Genomic DNA, 22794 nt, shown 5'->3' with positions numbered 1-22794 from the left:
CCCCCCCCCCCCCCCCCCCCCCCCGTGCTCACTGGTCTGCGATGCTTACTTTCAGATATGTGCATGACTTGTAAAAGTGCTTTGTTGAAGACCTGAGACGTGCTGTTAGCATGGAAGTAGCTCAAACCACCTAAGGTGTAGCAGGGACTCATTTTAATACAGCAATCAGCTAATCCCATAATGGAAGAGCTCCCTCCTAACTTCCCCCACCCCACCCACCTCCCGCAGGTTTGGGGTCACCCTCGCACTTTCCCAACCCCGTCAGCTCTAGTACGGACCTGCGGGAACGCCTGGCCGCAGGAGAGTGCAGCACACGCCTACGGTCTTGCAATTTAAAGCTACGTGGCTTTTGGTACTTTTGTAAAAGGCACAAAACAACATAAAAGGCAACATGAACTAAAACTGAGTGAAAATAATCTTAATAATAGTAAGATGTGTCCTATGGATCAATTTAAATTTCCAAATTTAATTTTGGAGTGCTTGGCTGAGAAGCCAGAATGGAGAGAAAAGACCCAGCTGCATGATCTAGAGCAGTGCCCCATGCAGCTGTGGGAACTGTCTGGGGGCGAGGGGGTCTGACCCGACAGTGCACGCCTCCAGGAGAGAGTCAGGTCCCAGTTACTGCAGGCACTCTCCCTTCAGGGAGGGCACTGCCCCAAGGGCCAGCACATCACACTCACTTACCTTGGAGCATATGGAGCAGCGGTAAACAGCCTTCAAAGCTTGAGAGTGTGTGTGTGTGTGTGTGTGTGTGTGTGTAGTATTTGAATTGCACACGAAAAAAATTCCTGTTGGATCAAAAATAATGTAACTCCTGAAAAATCACACTTAAGTTGAGTATCAGGTGCGATACTATCTGCAGAAGTAGATTCCCGTAAGAGGAAAGTGAGGCCTCCCTGTCCGGACAGCAGACGAGGTGGAGAGACTCCTAAGCCAGTGGGGCCAAGACAAGGCTGCAAGGGCCATGCGGCCAGAGTCTGGATGCCAGGAGCACATCTACCCAGCGTGACCTCACCGAAGACCACACAGATACTTACCAGAGCACGACAGTGAAAATTAAGGAGATTAAAGAGATCGGTTGCCAGGTGAGACATTTAGCAATGAGGTTTGTACAGCTTTTCGAGGTTTGTACTGACAGGAAGGGCCAACAGACTGAGGAGGTGCATGGGGCTCGAGGCATGTGGGGCTCAGGCATCTGCTTCTGTCTTTGCAGGTGCAGCATTAAATATGGCTAGAGCTCCTGGTCCTGAACAGGCCCGAGTGACGGCTGTCCAGAAAGACCAGGAAGGGTCCAGACGCTACCCCTAGGTGATACATACATTTATACAACAGTGGCGGCCAGAGGGCAGCAGTCTGTTCTGGCTTTACTGCATTGTAATTGTGGTCGCTTGCCCAGGACGGCGTGCCTTCACTGGTCGCTTCCTTCATGAGGACCTCACTCCTCGATGGGGCCACCATTGCCTTCTTCACGGTGTTCTCTTTCTTGTCTGGAGCCGGTCTCTTGTGCATAGCAGAGATTCTAATGCCTGCCTGGATAACCAGCAAAACCCCAATCATTAAGGAGGCCAGAGAGAAGCCTTCGCTCCTCACGCTTCGCAATGAAGGTCATGATACGCTCTATGGTTGGGGTCATTTGAAGCCCCTCACCACCCCGACCTTGGGCTCAGCATCTGCTCAGCAGCAGGGCGGGGCTACACTCGCACATCCAAGAGATATGGAGGGAGGGACACAAACAAGGACCTGGGCGCCAGGCAAGCTTTGTGGCCACTGGGAGACTGGAGGAACACGGTGTCCCGCCGCCCCTGCCAGGTGCTCGGCATGGTCGCCACGGTACTTTGCACAGCAACCGCTGCTCTGGGAGTCCTGGGACTCAGATCACCAGCCGTAAAAGTTACGCCATCTAAAGGCCAAGCAAGCGCTGAAAAACCTGGAGAGGACTTCCCGAGCAGCACCGCTTAATGCCTTGCTCGTCACAGATGTAATGGGGGCTGCAACACAGCCACACCAGCCTGGGCTCAACCTCTGGGCGAGGGCCTCAAGGGTCAGACAAGCGACTCTTCCCAGGTCACACTTAGCACAGGAGAGAGACAGTTCTGCGAGCTAGGGCTCGAGGCGAGGCACAGTCTGGCCGCCCAAGACCCACCCCCCCACCCTCGGCGGCTTGCGAATCTCTGACAAACCCCAGCTCTTCTCCCAGGACCGCAGGTCCCAGATGGAAGGCTTGGCTCCCACGCCTGCCGCACTGCGGTCGGCACGAACAACGCCCTCCACAAGAGCGGGGGCAGCATCAGAGTGCAGGGAAAGCGTGGAAGGCTGGAGGAGTCGGCGGGTACCACTGGCACTCCGTCTGTGCCCGCTGTCCCCCATGCGCCACAAACCAATCAACTGCGCCTGCCTGCAACATGCAGGCCCGTCTCACTGCAACAATTCAAACGGCTGGACTTGATCAACTTACCTGAACGCTACATTTTGGGAGAATGAGCTTTTCTGGCTTCGTCTTGGTCTTTTCTTTAGGTTTTGGTTTTTGTTCTTTACCTGAACTTAGAAATTTCATCGTAGCAGCAGCGTGTTTGAGAATACAGTCACTGCTGCAGTAAACCGAGTCAGGCTGCGCCAAGTTAGAGCACCCAGGGCCAATACATTTTGAGGCACCAGGAGCCTCTGCAACCTGCAGAACAAAACACGTGGCTTCAAACAACATACTTACCAACTTGAGCAGTTACAGCACTTCGTACAATTCCTATTTATACTACTGGGCTCGCTATTTCTAATGGAGACGCTAACAGCATTTTTAATACCAATAAAAACATGTCTTTGTTTCTTCAAAGTGCCTGACCCAATCTATCCCATGGCAAGGCACTCACAGTAACTACACTTCACGCAACCTGTGGCGGGCAGAGTTGGGAGGCGGCCCCAGGACTCTGCCCTGGCACACAGGCTCTGGGGACTTTTCAACCCAATGGGGTTTCACATCCATAATTAGGTTCCATTGCAGGGCAAACAGGGAGTTTTGCAGATGTAACCAAGGTTCCAAATGAGACAATTCTGGGCTACGGAAAAGCTCTGCTTCATCAACAGAAAATGTCAGAAGAGGGACTGGGCCTTGCAATAGGGAAAAGACTCCACTGCTGATTTTGAAGAAGCAAATGGCCTTGTGAGGGAGCCCCAGTGGTGAGGGTCTGAGGGTGAGCTACCAGACGCGATCCAGGAACATCCATTCAATGTGCATCTCAAACACAAGTGACTTTTAGCACCGCTGAGCCCCAGACATGGCAAAGGGCACGTTTAGACACAAAACCACTGGAGCCTTTCAGAGGGAGATTCCTCCCCAACTGAGCCATCTGATGAGACCCTAGCCTACAATGGCACCGGTGCCATGTCTTAAGAAACCGTGGAGAGACCCGGCTAAGCGAGGCCCAGGCTTTGGGCCCATGGAAGCTGAGCTAATAAATACGTGTTGTGTGAGGCTGCTAAGACATGCTCACTTGTTATGCAGCAAGAGGGATCTAAAGAGACCTAACCTATCCCTCAAATGTACTTGAGCCAAATCTTATTTCTCCAAGGTATTCTGAAACTGTTGTTCTTCCACAGAATCCAAATCTGACCAAAAATAAAATCTAAGCTTATGCAGCCTCAAACATCAAAAATAAAGACATGAAATTAAGGTGACTTTTCCCATTGTCCCATTTCCACGAATTTTTCTTAATGACCAAACGCGATACGAACAGTTCACATCACATCCCCACACAGTACGTCCTGACATCTCCAGGCTATTTCTTCAATGGTCTGGACCTCACAGCACTTCCACCTCGAGGCTCCCGCAGCCCTCAAAGCTCCTGTACGCCCAATGCCTGCTAAAGCACAGGCCTCCACTTCAAGGCTGTCTAGGGACTCAGGAAGGGCTGGGGGGACATGCTCATGAGAGCCTGTAACAGTGTTCCTCAACATCAGAAGCTGACGACACAGGAGAGATGTGACAAAGAACCATGGCCCTACCAGACAGCGCCTGAGACTGTTCCAGAGGGTGACACCAACAGCAGCGTGGGAGGTGCCTTGGATGCCAGGGATGAAGTGGTGTGTCCCCCGCACACCCCCCCCACCCCGGGAGGCTCAGAGCACCAGCTCTCTCAAGATGATGGGGTCAGGTCAAACAGGTGCACGTTTACTTCCTTTGTTAATACGTGTATGTGAAGATCGACATTCCAAAAAGAACATTTAAGGAAAAACTAACTTTAAAAAATGAATCCGTTTAAGGAAAACATTAACTCAATAGTAATAGTATAGAAAGCAGATAAGACTTAAAGAAAGAAAGGTCCCGGGACGCCTAGGTGGCTCAATCGGTTGGGCGACTGCCTTCGCCTCAGGTCATGATCCCGGGGTCCTGCGGTCGGGCTTCTTGCTCAGTGGGGAGCCTGCTTCTCCCTCTCCCTACTACTCCCCCTGATTGTGCTCTCTTTCTCTGTCAAATAAATAAATAAAAAATCTTAAAAAAAAAAGAAAAAGGAAAGAAAAAAAAATAAAGGTCCCTCGAGGTGTCCTGCAGGATCATGGAGTGTGGGAGGCCCATGAGCCATGTGCAGGGGACTGCCTGCTCCCAGAGCCCAGTCCGCGGCAAACACAATGCCGTCTGGAGGGAAAAACCTAACCTGCTCCAAAAGAAAAACCAACTCTTCGAGGCTTGACTTTTCTGTTGACCCTCTACCACTGGCCTCGCAGACAAGTACTTACAGGCTGGAATATCTTGAGCTTTTTCTTGCCACTTGGGTTCGCAGCTTTCTCAATTCTACCCTTAATTCCTTGGTCCTCGCTGGACTTCTGCTCCACCGTTCCTATGCTCGTACAGTCTGTGCCATCCGCGCCGGCAGGCCCGCACTTGGCCTCCTGCTGCGCTGCGCTTCCGGAGTCCGGCTCGTCCTGCACCTGCAGAATGGTGCAGTTTGGGCAGATGTAATCTTCACCGTTCCTTTCTAGAAGCCGTCCCCGGGCCTCAGAGATGCCCACACAATCGCCGTGAAACCATTCTTCACATCGGTCACAGCAAATCATAAACCTAAAATTAAAAAATACCGGCATTAGGAATGGAAAACATGATTAACAATTTTAGGAATATTAAAAGCTGAACTAGTGAACTGGTTTTAACACCTTATTATGAAAAAAAGCAAAATAAAAAAAAGTAAAGAACAGAATAAAGAACATTCAAAAGCCCTTCTCTTGACTTCATTAGCATTCAAACAAATTTGTGTCTTTTTTCCCCTGAGGGGAGCACTCTGAGTGAGCCGCAGGCTGACCAGCATTCCAGCCTGGAGACCCGGCACTCGTCTCCACGGACCAGCACATTCCTCTGTCCCACCAAACACTCCAGGCGGTAGCTCCCCAATACCACCCAGCACCCAGACAGGCTCTAGATGCTCAAACTGCAGCCCGATCACAGCCCGCTTGCTCATGGGTGCTCCTCCAGGACAGTCCGGAGCGGCGCTATGCAAGAGACCTCTAGGGTGACGGGAGCACCTCAGTCTGTGCTGTCTCATACCCCCCGCCGCCCCGTGGCAGTGGGGAGCCCCATACGGCTAAAGGAAGTCATATGGCTACCCTTCTGTGGCTTCCTTTTTTCATCAATGCCTCTTTCATCCTTTCCAACTGAGTAAGTTACTCGTGCAGCCCAGCTCTAGAACGCGTCCCCTCAAAATGAACAGAACCTTCCCTTGCTGTTTTCACGGCCTGGATCTCTCTGGAAGCTGGGGGCCACCGGCACCCCCCAGGCTGTGGCCTACCTGTTGTTGTGTGGCTGACGACAGATGCAGTACAGAGCGTTGGGCTCATAGGCCTCACACTCGGGCTTCTGCCTGCCCACGTCCCCGGGGTCTCCACCTTCAATTCCCTGAGCCTTCCCTTCCAGCTCCCTTTCTCCACAGTCTTTCTCGGCCTGGGACTCCACACCCTGCTCAGCCTCGGGCTCCTGCTTGCGGGGCAGCACGCTCTCCGTGGCATTGCCCGCCTCCACGTCCACGGTCTGCGTGGGATCCTGCTCCCGGCGCTTCCTCCTCAGGCGGCTCTGGAGGCTCTTGGGGGGCCTGTCGGCCGCCTCTTGTTCCCGCTGTCTTCGCAGGCGGTTCTGAAGTTCTTTCAAAGTCAACCCATCGCTGTCACTGTCAGAGGTGTCGTCCTCGTCCTCACCCCCTTTGGCCTTTGCTGAGGCGGCTGGTCGTTCCTTACCACCCGTAGAGCCCGACGTGGGCCCGCCCTTTCCCTCAGAGGTGCTCTCCACACTGCCTTCAGACGCCGTCTCCACATCTGTGACGGGACAAGACGCTGGTTCACTAGAATCCTCGAGGGAGGCAGGCGCATTCTTCCTCCCTCTTCGTCGGACTGTCGTAAGAAATTCTTCCACCCGCTCGGTCCGCTTCGGCTGCCTCCCACTGCGGCGCAAGGAGAGGCTCTGCTGCTGCTGGGGCTGCCGCTCTAGACAGTCGGCCTCGGCGTCCCCAGCGCCCTCTCGCTTGGCAATGGTGGTTCTTCGAAAGCCCCACGTTTTCCTGAACTCTTTGCTGGTGGGCTTGATGGCCTTGGGCACTTCGTCATTGCTCGGGTCACCTTTCTCATCCATACCTAACGGTGAAATGGAACCACACCATGAGCAATGTTAACGAGGCGACACTTCTTGGCAAATAATTAACAATCCTTGAGCTACAAGTACACACAGCCTTTAATTCACACAAAGGAGGGAGCATGGCCACCTATACAAAGTGAAGGTGAACATTCAAATGAGTTATCTTGATCAAGGTTTCCTAAAAAGTAGCATGAAAAAGATGTGAGGGGACTCTGGACAGAAGTCTCCACAGTCACACATCTAACTTTCAGGACACAGCTGCAACCAGCAACTCAAACCCGTCCCCCCCGCCAGCACTTCGCTGCTCAGCACAGGGCTCCACCACACAGGGGGCAGGGAAGCCCCGTCCAGCGGTGAACAGCATACGCGGTGCAAGGGCGTGAGCAGGGCAGGGCTGCAGTGCTGGGAGGCGCCGCGCACCTGTCCCCGCCCCCCAACACCCCAGGCACAGAGGATGGAGTGCCAGGGTGGCTCGAGGCCTGGTGCAGAAGAGAACTGGCTGCTTCCATCCTGGCCTGCGGAGCCCTGAGCTGCTATGTAAGTGGTCCGACCACGCTGCTAGAGAGAACGGCACCCCGCACCCTAGCCCTGCTGCAAGCCGAGTGCAAGTGTCCCCTACAGACACCTCGTGCACATAAGGATCGCCCAGCTAAGCCTTGCCCAGATTCCTGAGCTCCGACTCCGGGGTTAGCTGTTACACAGCAACAAGTAACTTGGCCACTTTAGAAAATGACGGGGAATAGCTTTACGTGCATTTGTTCTTTCTCACTTTTTGATAGACTATTAAAGGATCATGCTTGTGAAAACTCAACTCTTGTTTCAAACCTGAAAAAGTATATACCTTGGAAATTTTTTTCAAAGCTAGCCAGGCTTCAATCGAATTGAAACACTAATGCTGACTCAGCCTTTACACCACATTCCATCGTAGGGCAAGGACTGTGATGGGATGAAAACTTTCAAAATACAAAATACACAAAATTCAAAACCACATGCAACCAGATTGTTTTTTGTTTTTCTTTTATTTCCCATGACGTGCTGTCCCCCATTTTCCTGCTGGCTCTACCGACCCTTCCCCCCGGAGCCTGGCCAGCGTGCTCCCAGGCCATTCGGAGGCTTACGAGAGCGGCTCGGACGTCAGCATGTGCGCCACAAGGACCACACCACTTTTCTGGTCCTGAGATTTTGTGCAGGAAGAACTCTCCTCAACAAAACATAGCTCTCACCGAAGAGTATACAACGTCAAGTACTCGCACCAACAAAATGCCAATGGAAAAGTAAAAGAGTGCCTTGAGTAAAAATTCTCAGCATGGGGCGCCTGGGTGGCTCAGTTGGTTAAGCGACTGCCTTCGGCTCAGGTCATGATCCTGGAGTCCCGGGATCGAGTCCCGCACCGGGCTCCCTGCTCAGCAGGGAGCCTGCTTCTCCCTCTGACCCTCTCATGCTCTCTCTCTCTCTCATTCTCTCTCTCAAATAAATAAATGAAACCTTAAAAAAAAAAAAAATTCTCAGCATGTGGCTGAACACTCGTCTAAACACTTAGGGCTAAAGTTTAGAATAGTCTAAATAAACAAATATGAACGTTACACCGTATGTTTGTCACATAAAATGCCACTTCAGAAACAGGACACACAATTTCAAACCTATTAAGAGAAAACTGTGTTGCTGATGTTGCCGCTGGTGCCGCATTACCTGCCCCGACACCGAAGCTCGGACACGTCTTCCAGAGGTCCGAGTGCCTGATGGATGGAATCGCCCCGTCCACGACACAGCCCGCCTCAGACACCGCTGCTGTCAGTCACTGCTCACAGGTTAACAATAAAGATCATCTCAGGACCGTTCCCACGGCGTAAGCTCCTAAAAGAAAATTAAAAAATCATTTATAGATTCAAATAACTGTAAAAAAAAAAAAAAAAAAAAAGGCATCAGACTTTCCAAGTAATCTATTACTTGAGCTTATGTCATCATGTGACCCACTCGGGGAGTTAGAAAAAAAGAAAAGGAAAGAACATAGTCCCCTTCTTTAAGGACTTCTGCAGAAGGGAAGGCACTGTGACTGCACCCTGACAGAAGGTGGCCAGGCCGGGCCACTGAGGGCCGGCAGGTGCTGGCAGGTGTGCGCGTGGCGGGGGGCAGCCGCCGCTAACTGTGAGAGGCCTCGGCAGCGTGGCGCTTTCCAAACCAGTCGCTGGCTATCAGCTGCTTTCCAATTATGATCCTACTTTTGAGATGGGCTCAGCTCGATAAAGCCAAACAGAGACAGAAACACAAAACATGAAAAGGCTGAACAAAATCATCCACGAAGAGAAGTATTTAAAAATTCTTAATAGTGGAGATATGCCATCATTTAGTTAAAAGCCCAAAAAAGATTTCAGAAGACTAATAATTACTTAACATCGATGTGCTACGTTTCATCTACATGAATTTAAAAAACAGTTCTCCTAGATTATAGTCCTGCAAAGAACCATACCTAGTTGAAACGCACACTGAACAGGCGTCTGTTCCTGGATAAATCCTCAATGCTGATCTTTTCACACGTTTCACACTCTGGCCCCAGCGCCCCTCCCCAAGCCCCTCCCAAGCTGAGCCCTCACCTCCACCTCCCTTGCCCTCTGGGTGGGTACTACAACTGTGGTCTCCTTAGTGACCCCAGAACAAAGACAAACATTCTGAGGCATCTCCTCTTAAAGAGACAGCGTCCATTCCACTCAGATTAGCCAAATCCACCATCATGGCCACCAAATCTCTCAAATGTGGTAAATGCATCTCAAATCGAGGCTTCAACGTTCAGATGCCTTTACTTCTCAGAAGGAACTAAAAATAAACTTTACTTTTATATTTCATAACACTGAGTATTTATAAAAGCAAAGAAATTAAAACGTACTTAGAAATGAAAAATTTATGATACACATTAACCTGAAAAACACATTTCTGGATTTGAGTTCTGAATAATCAATTTTTAAAAAAGGAAAATGGAAAATCTAGTTATTTCTCTGTGTGGGATGACATACAGTATATTCAGAATAGATCAAATCATTTTAGATCTGATTCATTTATCTCGACTTTATCTTTGCAAAGGTGACGTTTTGATAATTTCTTCAACATTGAAATTCTAATAAGAATTTCAGCAATTCAACAAAAGAGTGTGTATCAAGACAAAAGAACAAAAACCCATGTTGAGTCCCTAACAAAACTTGGATGTGGTGTGTGGTCGTACACCACACAGTGCGCGGCAGGAAGGATACGCTCAGGAACCTGCAATCACAATGTGGTAAGAAGCGCTTTCCCCGGGAAGGAAAAGGAAGGTGGCCATCCCTGAAACCGGGAACACGAGAACAATCTATGAGCACGGAATGCACTGAAATAATGTAAAATTATCTTTCTACATTTCTCAGTGCAGTATTTTTTCTCAGCTGCAAAGTGCTCCATTTCCCACTAACCTGAAGTTGGACGAACGCTGTGGAAGCTCACACCTAAAGACGCACACAACCCAGAGCCTCCCAACTGCTCTGCTCACAGCACAAGCAAATGGCCAGGAAGCAACTTAGGAACAGGCAGCCTTTCAAATGTTCTGCTCTCAGGGCTCCTTTACACTCTTAAAAACGGAGGGCTCCAAAAAGCTTCTGTTTATGTGGAATAGATCAGTATTTCCGAAATTAAAACTGAGAAAGTTTTCAGGTAACTGTGGATGTTCTTTGACATCAGGCCGAAATTCAACAAACAGTAGTTTCCTAAGGAAAGCTGCAACGTGGAGCCTGAGACCTGACACTGTGCCCGTGACCTGCCCGCGCTTTCCGACGGGGAAGCCACTGGTCTGTCCTGCGCACCTCGGAACACACCATTTTCCCCGTGCGTGGTGGTCACGTTACCGACTGACGCAGAGTCCACATGTCAGCACACTTCACCACAACACAGAAGACACACAGTTGTTAATGCCGGCACCCACCTCCTCAAATGTCCTTTTTTTTTTCTTTTCAAAAGATTCTGAGAGCGAGACCAAGTGAGACAGCACGAGTGGGGGGAGGGGCAGGGGGCGTGGAAGAAGCGGGGATCATGACCTGAGCCCAAGGCAGACGCTTAACTGACCCTTAACTGACCCGTTGGAGCCACCAGGGCGCCCCTCAAATGTCTTTAATTACTGGGAAGCCATCAAGCCCGTGACGGCAGATGTGAACTCTTCAAAATTGTAATTTTCACCTGAAAGCTCAAATTTTATCATTAGCAAGGAATACCGTCAGCTGTTTTCCCTGAGACTCAGGTCATTCCTCTCTGAGAAAATGCCTGCCAAATACTGGGTCTGAAAACTGGAGCCTGTCCATTCTTTTCAGCACAAGGGGTGTTCCATGAGGGGGTAGCCAGTTTGGCACAGGCCTCGTCCTGGAGAGCCACCCTGCTTTGGGGTACAGAAGTGCTTCATAGGTACTTGCCATTTCATCACAGGGAACCTAAAGCAACGGGACAGGACACTGGAGTGGTGAGGTTCAACTGCGCTAACGAACAGTCTTTGCTGTCTCTCCAAGGACATTCTCGGGGAAAACGGCACATTTTACACGACCGACTGGTGCTGAGCAGTGGACAGCACACCGTGCAGGGAAACGCCACTGTCTGGACCAGCGTCTGCAGGCCACTGCAGATGTGCACTCCGTGAGAAGGCTGACAACATCACTGGTAACACGCAGAGCTGTGACAGCCCCAGGGATCCAGGAAACACACTGCGAGGACTTCATTACACTCCTATTCATTAAGCACACCCTGGATACGGCAAAGCAAGAGCACATCTCCGTGCTTCAGTATCAGAAGGGGCCAAGCATTTCCTTCCACAGAATTGTTCTAAAATCACTAGATTCTCCCTTCGGATTCTCCAACTTTTCAAAATATTCTCCAAAAATTCAAAACATTAAGCTGCCAGATGTGGTTTCTTAAAAACAAAACCCAAAATATAATACATTACTTAAAAACAAAACCCCAAAAAACAGCTGTTAAGTGCCAGTGATGCAGGACTCTAAATCCTTATAAATCTGAAGGTGCAACTTCCAGGACGCACGCGCACCAGAAGAGATGTCGAGGCGCCCGGTAAAGATCTCTGCTTCTACACCCGCGAGGGCGGCTTCTCTGAGACACTAGCTGCACAACCATAAAGCAGCTCCTGCTTCCACAGCAGGACAAGGAGAAAACAGCCAGGACCTGCCCCACCTGGGGGCCAAACACAGTTTCTCCAAATCTCCTACCCCCTTCAATATTCAAAAAGAACAATTTTAACCTGTTACCAGCAATTACATACAATGTTACAACACAGCCGCACTGTTTCTGCCTCTGTTAACTGAGAACTTGAAATTCTGACAGACCAGGCCAAAGTTTCTATTTTGTCCTGAGGGTCGAGTGTCTCACAACTAATTCTTCCCTGTGGATGATGAAGGTTGAGAAGATGCAAAATTCTCCAAACTACTGAAAAAGGAAGATTTCCCAACTGAGGACCCATTACCAGCACCGTCCCTAACGAGCACCTGGCCGGAAGTTTCGGGCGACGCAGCGGCCCCGAGAGCACCAACGCCGTCCAGTCCCCAGCAGCAGCCGCCTGTCCCTCTCCTCACAGACCTGGAAGGTCCGCAGCAGCAGACACCCCAATGTGCTCTGACCACGGACAGAAGAGAGGTTTGGGTCCACAAAGTAAAGTAAGAAATCCTACATCTACACAGAACCAGACTTGACTGTGTTAAAGCTTTTATAGCTAACTCAAAGTTTTGCTGCTACCAAAAAACACTGTCATTGTTAAAATTATTCTGATCAAGTGAAGGTGTCCCCAACAGTACGTTTCTCAGGAGATGAATATAAAGAGAAATCTAGAAACCACCCTGTTTAAAATTTCTTAGTACTTTGCTTTTACACATATGTGGAGACAAGAAGCAAAAGCTGCTACGTGAAAGCCTCTTGGGAACTGAGGCCCAGCCAGGCCCCGGTGTAAAGCTGGGCCTCCAGCTCAGCGTGGGTGAGCAACGGGCACTGGTTTCTCTCTGCCCAGTTTCTGCTGCAGAACACAGGCTCGTGACCTTGGTGGGCAACTCTACACGGGCGTCGGGAGCCAGAACAGCCACGTTGCATCTACCAAGGTTAAGGAGCAGGAAAGGAGGTTGTCACTGTTCTCTGTTTCATGGTGCGGACGGTCTCCTACGCTGCTACCTTGGACGGCTTTGGCCATGGTCTGCATTGTGTGCCCCAGCCCCTGAAATTCACATTGAAACCTAGTCCCAAGGTGACAGCACTACTAGGAGATGGGGCCTTTGGGAGGTGCCTAGGTCGTTAAATCAGAGCCCTCATGAATGGGATCAGTGCCCTTAAAGAGCCCCAGAAAGCTCCCTTGCCCCCTACAATCCTGAAGACACCTCACCAGGACCTGACCATGGTAGCACCCTGGTCTTGGGCCTCCAGAGCTATAAGAAATAAATGTGTTTTCTATCAGCCCCCCAGTCCATGGTCTTTTGTTATAGTAGCCCAAGCAAACTGACCCAGCTCCCCTTGTGTCTCTGAACACAAACCTGGTCTCAAGCACTGCAAGGGACTATAGGAATCCTACATCTTGGGGGACTGGTGCTCCTAAGACAAGGCCACCGCCTGGCTCTTGGTGAGCCTTTGAACTGTATAGGTTTTTGGGCTCACTGAAAAATCTGCCCTATGGGACAAGTTTGGCTACTGCTAAATACCCAAGAATGACATTGGAATGAGTTCCCAGAGTCTCCTCCCCTGCTTCCCCAACAGAGAGGAGGAGGAAGAGGATGAGATGTGTGTACACTCACAGAGGGGATGAGGGCACCATAAGTCACTTCCCAGGACAGTATGACATTAAGGTGCCAGTCATCCCTGCTAAGCACTTTGGGGGCTGTTTCCCCTCAGATTGAGTTTCTAAGTCCTGTAGCTGTTAATTAAGAACACTGATCTTCCAGGGAAGACCCCTGCCCAACTGCCTATGTGGGTGGCTGGCTGGCACTCCCTCTGGCACCAATGGGGGCACGGCTGCAGGACCCCGCACCCTGTTTTGGTTTCCCGGGTTCATGCCACAGGACGCTGGATCGTTCCACAGTCAACATAGGCCATGCTCACCCCCACTTCCCTGCAGCAGGAATTAAGGAGCCAGTGAAAGGCTGTGTATAATGAAAGGACATCGTACAATCAATGAGAAGGGCCACTTACATGCTCAGACTGCAGTCAGGCCACATGACCTAAGGCCAAAAGAGGTCTCAGGGCCTTCCCACCCAGCCAGCACCCTGGCCATCTTGCTTCCTTGCAGGCGGTCTACCGGAGGGAGACATGTGCACTGGAACGACACATCACCCTTATTCCACACTCTTTGCAAAAAGCAAACACACAGCTGAGCCAATAAAAAAATTCAAAGACGCTGTCCATCTTCCTAAAAGTAACCTATTTCCACAGGTGTTAAAGTTTAGAGTCAACTATTTTGTAAAGTTCTCATTTCTTAACAGGAGCAACTCTAATCATAATTAGAGCAGAAGTTCTCAAAATGTGGTCCACAGGCCTTTCAGGAGGTCCCTGAGCTCAAATTATCTGCACAAACACAAAAGACATCGTATGCCCCTCTCCCTGGCCACTCGCAGGAGCGTACTGTAGAGCTTTCCAGAAGCTAAATGACAGTGATGTTACCACAGTCTGCGTGCAGATGTGAGAATCCAGCTGTTGTCAGTTAAGCCAGAAGTCAAGAGATTTACTAAAAGAACCACCACCATAAAACAAAACAATGCTACCTCTCTTACTGTTTTTGTCTAGAAAACAGTTTCTATACGATGTTATTCGTGTTAACGTGTGAGGTTTTATTATTTAAAAATGAGTAAGTTTACTGGTCTCCGTTTTCGTGCCAAGCCCAGTAAATACTAACATATGTAACAACTTACACTAAAGCTCTGCGGGGTCCCCAGTAACCACAGGTGTGAAAGAGGATCTTGAGTTCACAGGTAACCTTACAGGACTGCTCTTGAAAGGCCCAAAGCAGTTCCAGGCCCTTCCCAGTAAGACCAAGAGGTACCTCCACACCCTGCCCCTGCCCTTCCTCAACCACAGTTTCAAGTGATTATGAAGAAGGCGCTTATTTCCAATGATGAAATGGCAGCCTCACACAGTGACAGCCACCTGAATTCAAAGACAACGTGGTCTGGAGAAGACCCAGGCCTCGTCTCCCGAGCTCCTGCTCCGTGAGTGCTGCTGTCAGAACTGCAAGCCACGGGCTGGCCAAGGGACAAGAATCATGACTGGAAACCTCAAGTCAAGAAGTCACTGCGTTTCACCAGGAGTCTTCCCTTCTTTCCCTGAGATTAGCAGAGGCCAACGTCTAGTTTTGTTTTGGGGGGTAGTGGACAAGGTCCGAGATTAAATAAAGAAGTTATGGAACAAGGGTTCACGCAGAGCAGAATTCGACAGTGAAGCCGGTACGTCCGGCAACGTCAGACTCTCTCTGCTGCATGTCTGAGAATGGAAGAGGAAGGGTCTCTTACGGTACAAGAACCCATACTGTGAAAAGGAAGACCATCTAAATCACAATCTAACAAACCCAGAGAGTCCACAACCAGTGTCCACTAGCCCTGTTGTCTCCATTGGGGGCCGGGGCATCTGGTGGGGCATCCCAGTCCTGCCCACAGCAGCCGGCAGTGCCCCCCAGCCCAGGTGCAAGTGGGGTAGTTCTTCTGATAAGCAGATTGCAGTTGGGAGGCTCCGGGGACAGTACAGCAGATGACGAGGACACAGGCTTCACCCCCAGCTGCAAGCCTAACAGGCAGACACGCTGAACAAGCGTGCTTCCCTCTGGGCTGTGCTTTCCTGCCTGTGAGACGTGGACAACTGTGAGCTCCCAACTTCCTAAAAGGCTATGTGAGACTACACCCTGTCAAGTGGCAATCCGTGCTTGCACAGGGCACGCAAGCGGGAAGCGGTAGGTGTCATCTATTAAAATGACAATGCCCGTGTTGGTGAGCATTTGGGGAGACAAGCCCTCTTATGAGAGTCTATTTGACAAATATTTACCAAGATCCCCTTATGTACTTGGCATGGGGCAGAGCAGGCAACATTCCTGTTCCCATGGACCAGGGGTGACACGCCTCACTGTGACTTGGCTGAGAGAACTGGGAAAGGACAGGTGCACATTTATAAGGGCGCTCCCAGCCACACTTTTTTTTTTTTTTTAAAAACAAAGGGACACAAGCCAATGTCCATCACCAGGACACTGGTTTGGGGGAACAAAATCAAGAAACATCACATAATGGAATTCTTTAAGACCGCAATTGAAGGATGATGAACCACAGAGCCACTGCCGTGGAAAGAGTCCCTCACGAGTGAAGAGCACAGGTCACAAGTCAGCCCTGCACAGGGGCCACACTCCCTAAATACATCCTGCCACACACACCCACCCATGTTCAAGAGCAGGGGAGCAGCTGTAACGTGGGCTTCTGCATGGGACCATTTCTGGTGTTTGTTGTTCTTCTTACGTTGCTATAATTTTCTGTATGTGTATCTGTAACCCAACACACGGTAAAGCTATCGTTATACTGGAGGGAGGAGCTCGTTCACTTTCTTATAAAGGTATATTAAACACCATTTAAAAGTCTTTATCAGCATGTGAAAAACAAAAACACAGCACCTAAGTTTGATACCCAAAGATATACCTGCTTTACAAGTAACACACTGGATAATCACCACCTGATTAAGCATGTTTTATAGTCATAGCCACAAGAATTCTTATTCATACACGTAAAATTACCTACTCAATTTCACGTAACAACTTACCCTAAAAATAAAGTCTAAGCAAGAGAAACTCTTCTCCAGTAGTGGGGGCACCTAGAGCACGTGAGCTCAATTCAGACCATGTTTTGACCCCTCTTTCCCAATTAGTGTGTTTCTAGTAACTGTAAACCACAGAGACTTTGTAATGGAATCAGCACCCATCATTTGATACGAACCATGAAAAGGGGAATATTAGATATCCACTCTAAGGGACCCTACCATGTAAATAAGAAGAAACAGGTGAGAAACTCCATTTAGGAAAACACCCTTCTTAATGGACTTCCTGAGTCCATGGGGCCTGTAAGAATCAGGCCTCTATGACAGACAGTGCCCCACCACAGGGACCCAAGGACAACAGTGATCTGGCCCAACCTGTAAATATGCCCCATCTGTGCTCTCCAAGAGCTAAATGGAAATCACCAGTATCACTGGATGAAAAGTAAAATGTATCATGTCAACAAAAATAGACAACAACCAGAACCTTGAACACTTGCAAACATACACCAAACCAGAAAATAAACCAGTCCCTGAGCTGCTTTGGAACAGACTCCTTGTGAGTTAGACACCCCATGGGAGGAGAAGGACTTACAGCGTCAACAGCAGGACCTGAAAACTCCACCGCCGTAAGAAAATGGGAGACTGAAGTCCCTACTCCAACCCCCCCCCCCCCCCGACAAACCCCACCTGAAACCCCGAGTTGCACCCACCTCTAAGCCCCAGCGACACATTTCCTCAACAAGCCATTGTGATGCTCACACATGCATACACACTGTGTGTGTCACTGTCCGCCAGGGCAGAAATCAGTGACCGTGGGCATCAGCAGGCAGTAAGGAGAAGAGAGTAGCCACTTACACAACTTTTTACTCGTGCCCTTTCTTCCTATCAGTACAGATCTTACTTTGCTTGAAATAACCTGAATTTAATCAAATACTAACAAGGGAGAGCTCTCAGTGGAAAATCAGAAATAAAGATATGCATTACTCCTAAATTCGCTGTTAAAGTCTGCAAGAACGCAATCAAGTAGGAAAACGGGGTGCCTAGAACATGCATCTGGCAGGAAGCTTCACCAGGCCTTGGGCCGGGTCTTCCCAGGTGACACTTCTGAGATGCCTCTGCTGCGTTTAGAACAGATACACTACGGACTAGTCATAGAGTCGTCTATGCGTATACGCCAACCCCAGATTTCAATGAAGGGAGCCGGGATGTCCTCACAAGTCCCCACTGCACCTGTCTCCAGGACCGGGAAGGCCTTCCGGGTTGCTGCCACAGCCAGGGTGCTTAGCACACAGGAGGCCATAAATTATTTGCAGAATAAACTGAGAAATCATTCTACTAAAGGTCACAGATCTTATTTCCTTAAAATGCATGGCTAAAACACCTTTCCTGGAAGCGTACTTCAGCCAGGGCCTCTGTGGCTCTGGAAGCTGTGGAACATGTGTCTGGGGTGGGCCTGACAGCCCACTGAGAAACAAGCTCCGAGCTCCTGGGCAAGTCCCTTCCTTGTGCTTCAGTTTCCTGGAGGCCAGAATCGGCACAGAATGCCCGAGTACATCAGGCTCAGATCTCATTCCTTCAGTGTGCAAAGGACACGGATATTGTTATCTACGTCCAAGGGATGATTTCAAGAGCATCTTCAACTTAACTCGCATGTTGTGACCCATGGTCCCAACTCCAAGCTCATCTACTGAGGTGCTAGATTCAAAGCCAAAAACCTGGCCCTGAGCTCCAGTGTCTCACAGGCATTGTGGACTTTAAGATCTTTTGAATAAATCTGAGGACCTCGGTAGTAGCTGTAGCTTAGTACTGGGTGAGTCGAGTCTCCATTTGGCATAAATGACAGCTCAAGAGGGCACGACACCAACGTGGACCCTGTTCTGGGCACTTTACGAGTGGTAACTCATTTGAATGAGTAAGGTGCTTCTGTGCCCGTTCCAACCTCCAGGAAACTGAGGCACAAGGAAGGAACCTGTCCAGTAGCTCAGAGCTTATTTCTAAGTGGGCTGTCTGGGGGGGAGGGGATGAAGACAAGACACGGAAAACGGGAGAAAACGAATGGGGATCTGAGCGCCCAAGGCATGAGAGACACAAAAGGGACCACGAGGGGCACACCTCCCTTGGAAGCTGAAAGTTGACCCTTTCTACCTTCAAGATGACCAGATGTGACACAAATATGGCCAGTATACATCGAAATGACAAAATAACGAAACAAAAACTAAAAATCAATATTTTATACCTAGGCAAATACTCATTTTAAATGAAACTGATTTTCCGAAACCCTTCCCTGCTTCCTAGAGCACCCAACATCACACATCTATCCTAAGGTCATCCTTCCTGAGAGGAGCTGGCTAAAAATCAAACTCCTGCGCTTAAATAAGAGTGGCCAGCACCCACGCTCTGCAAACAGATCCGAGAACGAAACTTCACCAGCTTAGAGGGTACCGAGAGCAACTAGCCGAGCTGGAAAACAGAGCAGAGAACTCCCTCCAACCGGAGGCTTTCTTGAAACCCAGTCGTCTCCGTGCCGTAAGCCAGCCGCCTCGGAACTTCCAGGAGAAGGCGGGCCCCTCGTCGCGGGCTGTTCCGCCTCCCGCACCGCCGACTGGGAGCAACGCACACGAAGTTGCTGTCACTCCTTTCAGTCCGTTCAAATCGCGACCAGGCCACGCCGAGCGAACACCCTCCCCGGGCGGATCCCCCGCCCCCCACTCTCCCCCCCTCCCCCCCCCCCCCCGCCGCCCCGCTCCCCCCCGCCCGCCCCGCGGCCGCCGCCATCTTCTCTCCTCGGCGGGAGCGCAGCGAGGACCGGCACTGACGCCGCGGCTCTCGGCGGGCCGGGCTTCCGCACCACCGCCGCCGACCCCCGCCCGCCCCCGAGTGCGGCCCCGCGGCGGCCGGCCCCTCCTGCCCGGCGGCCGGGACGCCACTCACCGCGGGTCGCAGGCCTCTGGGGTCCCGCAGCCATTTCCTCGGAGCTCCGCGGAGTGGGCGGGAGGGCGGGGTCGGCGCCGGCCACCGAGACGCGGGGCTAGAAGGGCCGGCCGCGCCCTGAGCAGCGCCCCCGCGCGGAGGGAGGAGGCCCCGCCCTGCCCCGCCCGCGCGCCTGCGCCCTGCGCCCTGCGCCCCGAGCCCCGCGCCGCGGGGATCCCAGGCCGCGGCGAGCCGCAGGCGCACCGGCAGTCCGGGGAGCGCTCGCCGGCCTGGGCTGCTTTGTGGCGAGGGGGCGGGGACGAGGATAAGAGAGCAGGCGCAACGCTCCTCTGCCGCCAGCCGCGCTCTCAAGTTCCTGCCGGACTCGGAGCGCGGCACTCCGGCCCCCAGCGTCTCCTCCCCTGCGAGCAAAGGGGAGACGGTCACTGTCCAGAAAGGGAAAGGGGGGTCTGGCCGAGGGACAGCCCTCCACGTGGATGTTCTTCACTCGGCGCGCCAGCACCGGCCCGTCCCGATACTGCACAGACAGAGCGCGGAGGGGAGGCACCTGCCGCCGCGGGGGCACTGTGCACGCCGCCCACCTCTGCCCGGGGGCAGGAACTGCTCGGCGGCGGGCCGTAGCCCCCATCACGTAGCTGCCTCTACAGCCCCCTGCCTGCACGGTCCTCACAAGCAGGAGCCCCTTGGCTCCTGTCAAAAAGCGGGAAGGGGCGCTGTGTGCAGCGGCGCTGCGCGGCTGGCCCTGCAGGTGCGTCCCCGAGGCTGCCGTGCGCGAGAACCAGGGGCGCGCGGGCCGCTGTGCTCTCTAACGAGCACCTCTAGAGCTCTCAAGACCTGCTAGTGTCTGGCAGAGCCTGTCGGTTTTCTCCCAGGGAATATACAACGCAGTTTGTTTCTGCTGGTGTGATTCCGTTAGGACCACCCTCCTGGAATCTGACAGGGATGGGGGTCTCCACTCCTTCATCATGACTGTGTCTTCAAGTTTGTCCCCAGATACGGGGAGCGGGGAGTTTAGAGCTGGAACAAGCAGTGTGACCTTGGGCCAGCTGTCTGTAAAATGGGGCTCATCTGCTGGAGGAAGGGGGAAGATCATAGGAGGCCTCCCTGATCAGAAGCTGGAATGCGGGAACCGTGCTGGGGATTTTAAAGGAAGCAAAACCAGCAGCAATGTCTCTGCAAGGTGAGACTGGAACTCCCGGGTGCGGCGTCAGGTGGGTGCTCATAGGGGTGAAGGGTACGAGGACAGGGACTTGGGACAATATCTAAATCAAGGCACAAAGAACTGCATACGAGACCAGGCGTTGATGCACAGTGCTCTCCTCAGTCCTTCTGCCCTTGTCCAGAAGTCCTCAGACAGAAAACCAAGTCAAGTGCTTTATCTCCTCCGCTGTGATAAAGCCCTAGCTCTGTTACCTTAACAAGAGTGAGTAGCGTTGTGTGTTCATATACAACAGCGCTCATTACTCCTACCTTTCAGAATGGTGCCTGTTACTCTGATGCATTGCGCTGTGAGTTCAGTGAAAAAGTCGACTTCAGAAAAAATCAGTGTTTTAATCAGTGTGAAGCATGAGAACTGTATTTCCTTTCTGGTTGCTTTCATCTCCTAAGTCTCTAGAGGAATCCATCCACTAAAAAAAGCCAGACAAGGCAGTGCCTGTCACAGATTTCGACAGAAATGCAGTTTAAGAGTAAAGCAGCTGTGCCTACAGAGGCTTATAGGCTAATCACCACACACAGTGTGTAACAGAGGAGAAGGGGGCCTCCCTGAGGTGAGAGAGGGTGGTCTTCACCACCAGCAAGTCTCAGGGTGCCAGTCCGTTACCATCACCCCTGGCCTGGGGGGCCCTCAGGAGCAGGGCTCTGCCTACAGGGGTACAGGCTGTAACTGAAGAGATTTGTTTCCAAAATCAAAGTACTTACAAAGTGAAAGAGACCACTTAAACTCAGGTCTCACGGTGGCTTTCTGGATTTGTGCAGAACAGAAATACTGTATAAATTAATTCCTCCTCTCAACTGGCTTGTGGAACCAAAGTGCTGAAGGCGAGCAAGAGCATTTAAGGAAATGCCAACAAGAGTAACAGACTAAGCCATCAATAGCACACCCAGAGAGTTTTATTCTGAACTTAGACAACATCAATACACATAAATTACCCCTCCAACACCACAACTATTTTTGAGTTCCAAATCAAACCAACTGCTGCTAAAATGTAAGAGATTCAAGGAGAAGTAACATCTTCCAAATCTGTCTACGGAGGTGGAAGGTCAGGATGCTGCCTTTTATGGATGTACAGAGAAATGAAAAATCTTGGGAGTCTGTCAGACATACAAAAGTTCCTCTCCTTTCGGGGCGCCTGGGTGGCTCAGTTGTTAAGCGTCTGCCTCCGGCTCAGGTCAGGATCCCAGGGTCCTGGGATCGAGCCCCACATGGGGCTCCCTGCTCAGCAGGGAGGCTCTTTTCTCCCTCTTGCTCTGCTGTTCCCCCTCCTTGTGCTCTCTCTCTGTGTGTCAAATAAATAAATAAAATCTTTAAAAAAAAAAGTTCCTCTCGTTCCAACAGAAAGCAGGCATTTGAAGAATGTAAGAATTTTAAAGTCAAAAAACAAAAAACCAAAATTTTATATGGGTGTTTAAAAAAAAAAGAAAAAGAAAATGTGGATATCAATTGGAAAAATCTCTTCATTCAGCATTTCTACCACCCAATCAGACGCCTGATCATGATCACATGGCTGGACTTGTGGGGGGGGGGGCATCCTCAGAGCATATACAGCCGGAACTACGCACGGTAAGTAGTACATATGTTTCTGCACCTATGTGTGCATGCCATCTACACGCTTTCATTTTAATTAAAAAAAAAAAAGGCTAAATCTTAAGCCAACAGGTGTAGATCAACTTCTTGCCCAGCTAGGTCTGAAGGGTATAGTCAAATTCCGTATGAAATGGTGCACAAACAGTGCCTTCACTGGGCAAATTAAGTAACTGCCCCTCAGGCCTGTGGCCTGGGCACTGCTGGTGTGCGGTGGTAGGACGTGTGGCCCCCCACACCCCACCTGTTTCAGGAAACACCATGCTGCACAGTTTATATTATCTCAGCAGGAGTTACAGGATCAGGAAATACCTACTGTTTGCTTTTACCAAAGCAAAGAAACTTAGACCCAGTGCTTTCTGATTCGATGGTCCAGTCGCAAAAGAGAAATACAATCAGGAGAGGAGGGAGGGGTAGAGGCCACATCAAAACTCCATTAAAAGGGCGCCTGGGTGGCTCAGTTGTTAAGCGTCTGCCTTCGGCTCAGGTCATGATCGCGGGGTCCTGGGATCGAGCCCCGCATCGGGCTCCCTGCTCCATGGGAAGCCTGCTTCTCCCTCTCCCACTCCCCCTGCTTGTGTCCCTGCTCTCTCTGTCAAATAAATAAAAATCTTAAAAAAAACAACAACAACCATTAAACCTGCTTTCCCAGGGGCGCCTGGGTGGCTCAGTCGTTAAG

General features: G+C 50.9%; 1 protein-coding gene across 3 annotated transcripts in view; it reads right to left on the bottom strand.

Moving 5' to 3' along the window:
- Positions 1 to 22794, bottom strand: part of DIDO1 (death inducer-obliterator 1) — a 51147-nt gene that overhangs the window by 25089 nt on the left and 3264 nt on the right. For 2 of the 3 annotated variants that reach the window (XM_032387524.1, XM_032387523.1), the window contains exons 2-6: positions 8297 to 8461; positions 5772 to 6606; positions 4729 to 5050; positions 2456 to 2668; positions 1320 to 1530 (exon numbers count right to left, since the gene is read on the bottom strand). In XM_032387524.1, the coding sequence (XP_032243415.1) occupies positions 1320 to 1530; positions 2456 to 2668; positions 4729 to 5050; positions 5772 to 6604 (1579 nt within the window). In that variant the 5' untranslated portion in view covers positions 6605 to 6606; positions 8297 to 8461. Of the gene's footprint in view, positions 1 to 1319; positions 1531 to 2455; positions 2669 to 4728; positions 5051 to 5771; positions 6607 to 8296; positions 8462 to 19312; positions 19382 to 22794 lie in introns of those variants that run through there. The other variant, XM_032387522.1, reaches the window with a different exon arrangement.

This window comes from Phoca vitulina, unplaced genomic scaffold, assembly GCF_004348235.1.
Source record: "Phoca vitulina isolate PV1807 unplaced genomic scaffold, GSC_HSeal_1.0 scaffold50, whole genome shotgun sequence".
NCBI lineage: Eukaryota > Metazoa > Chordata > Mammalia > Carnivora > Phocidae > Phoca > Phoca vitulina.
The sequence above is the reverse complement of the archived record's forward strand: the minus strand, read 5'-3'. Positions and strand labels throughout refer to the sequence as shown.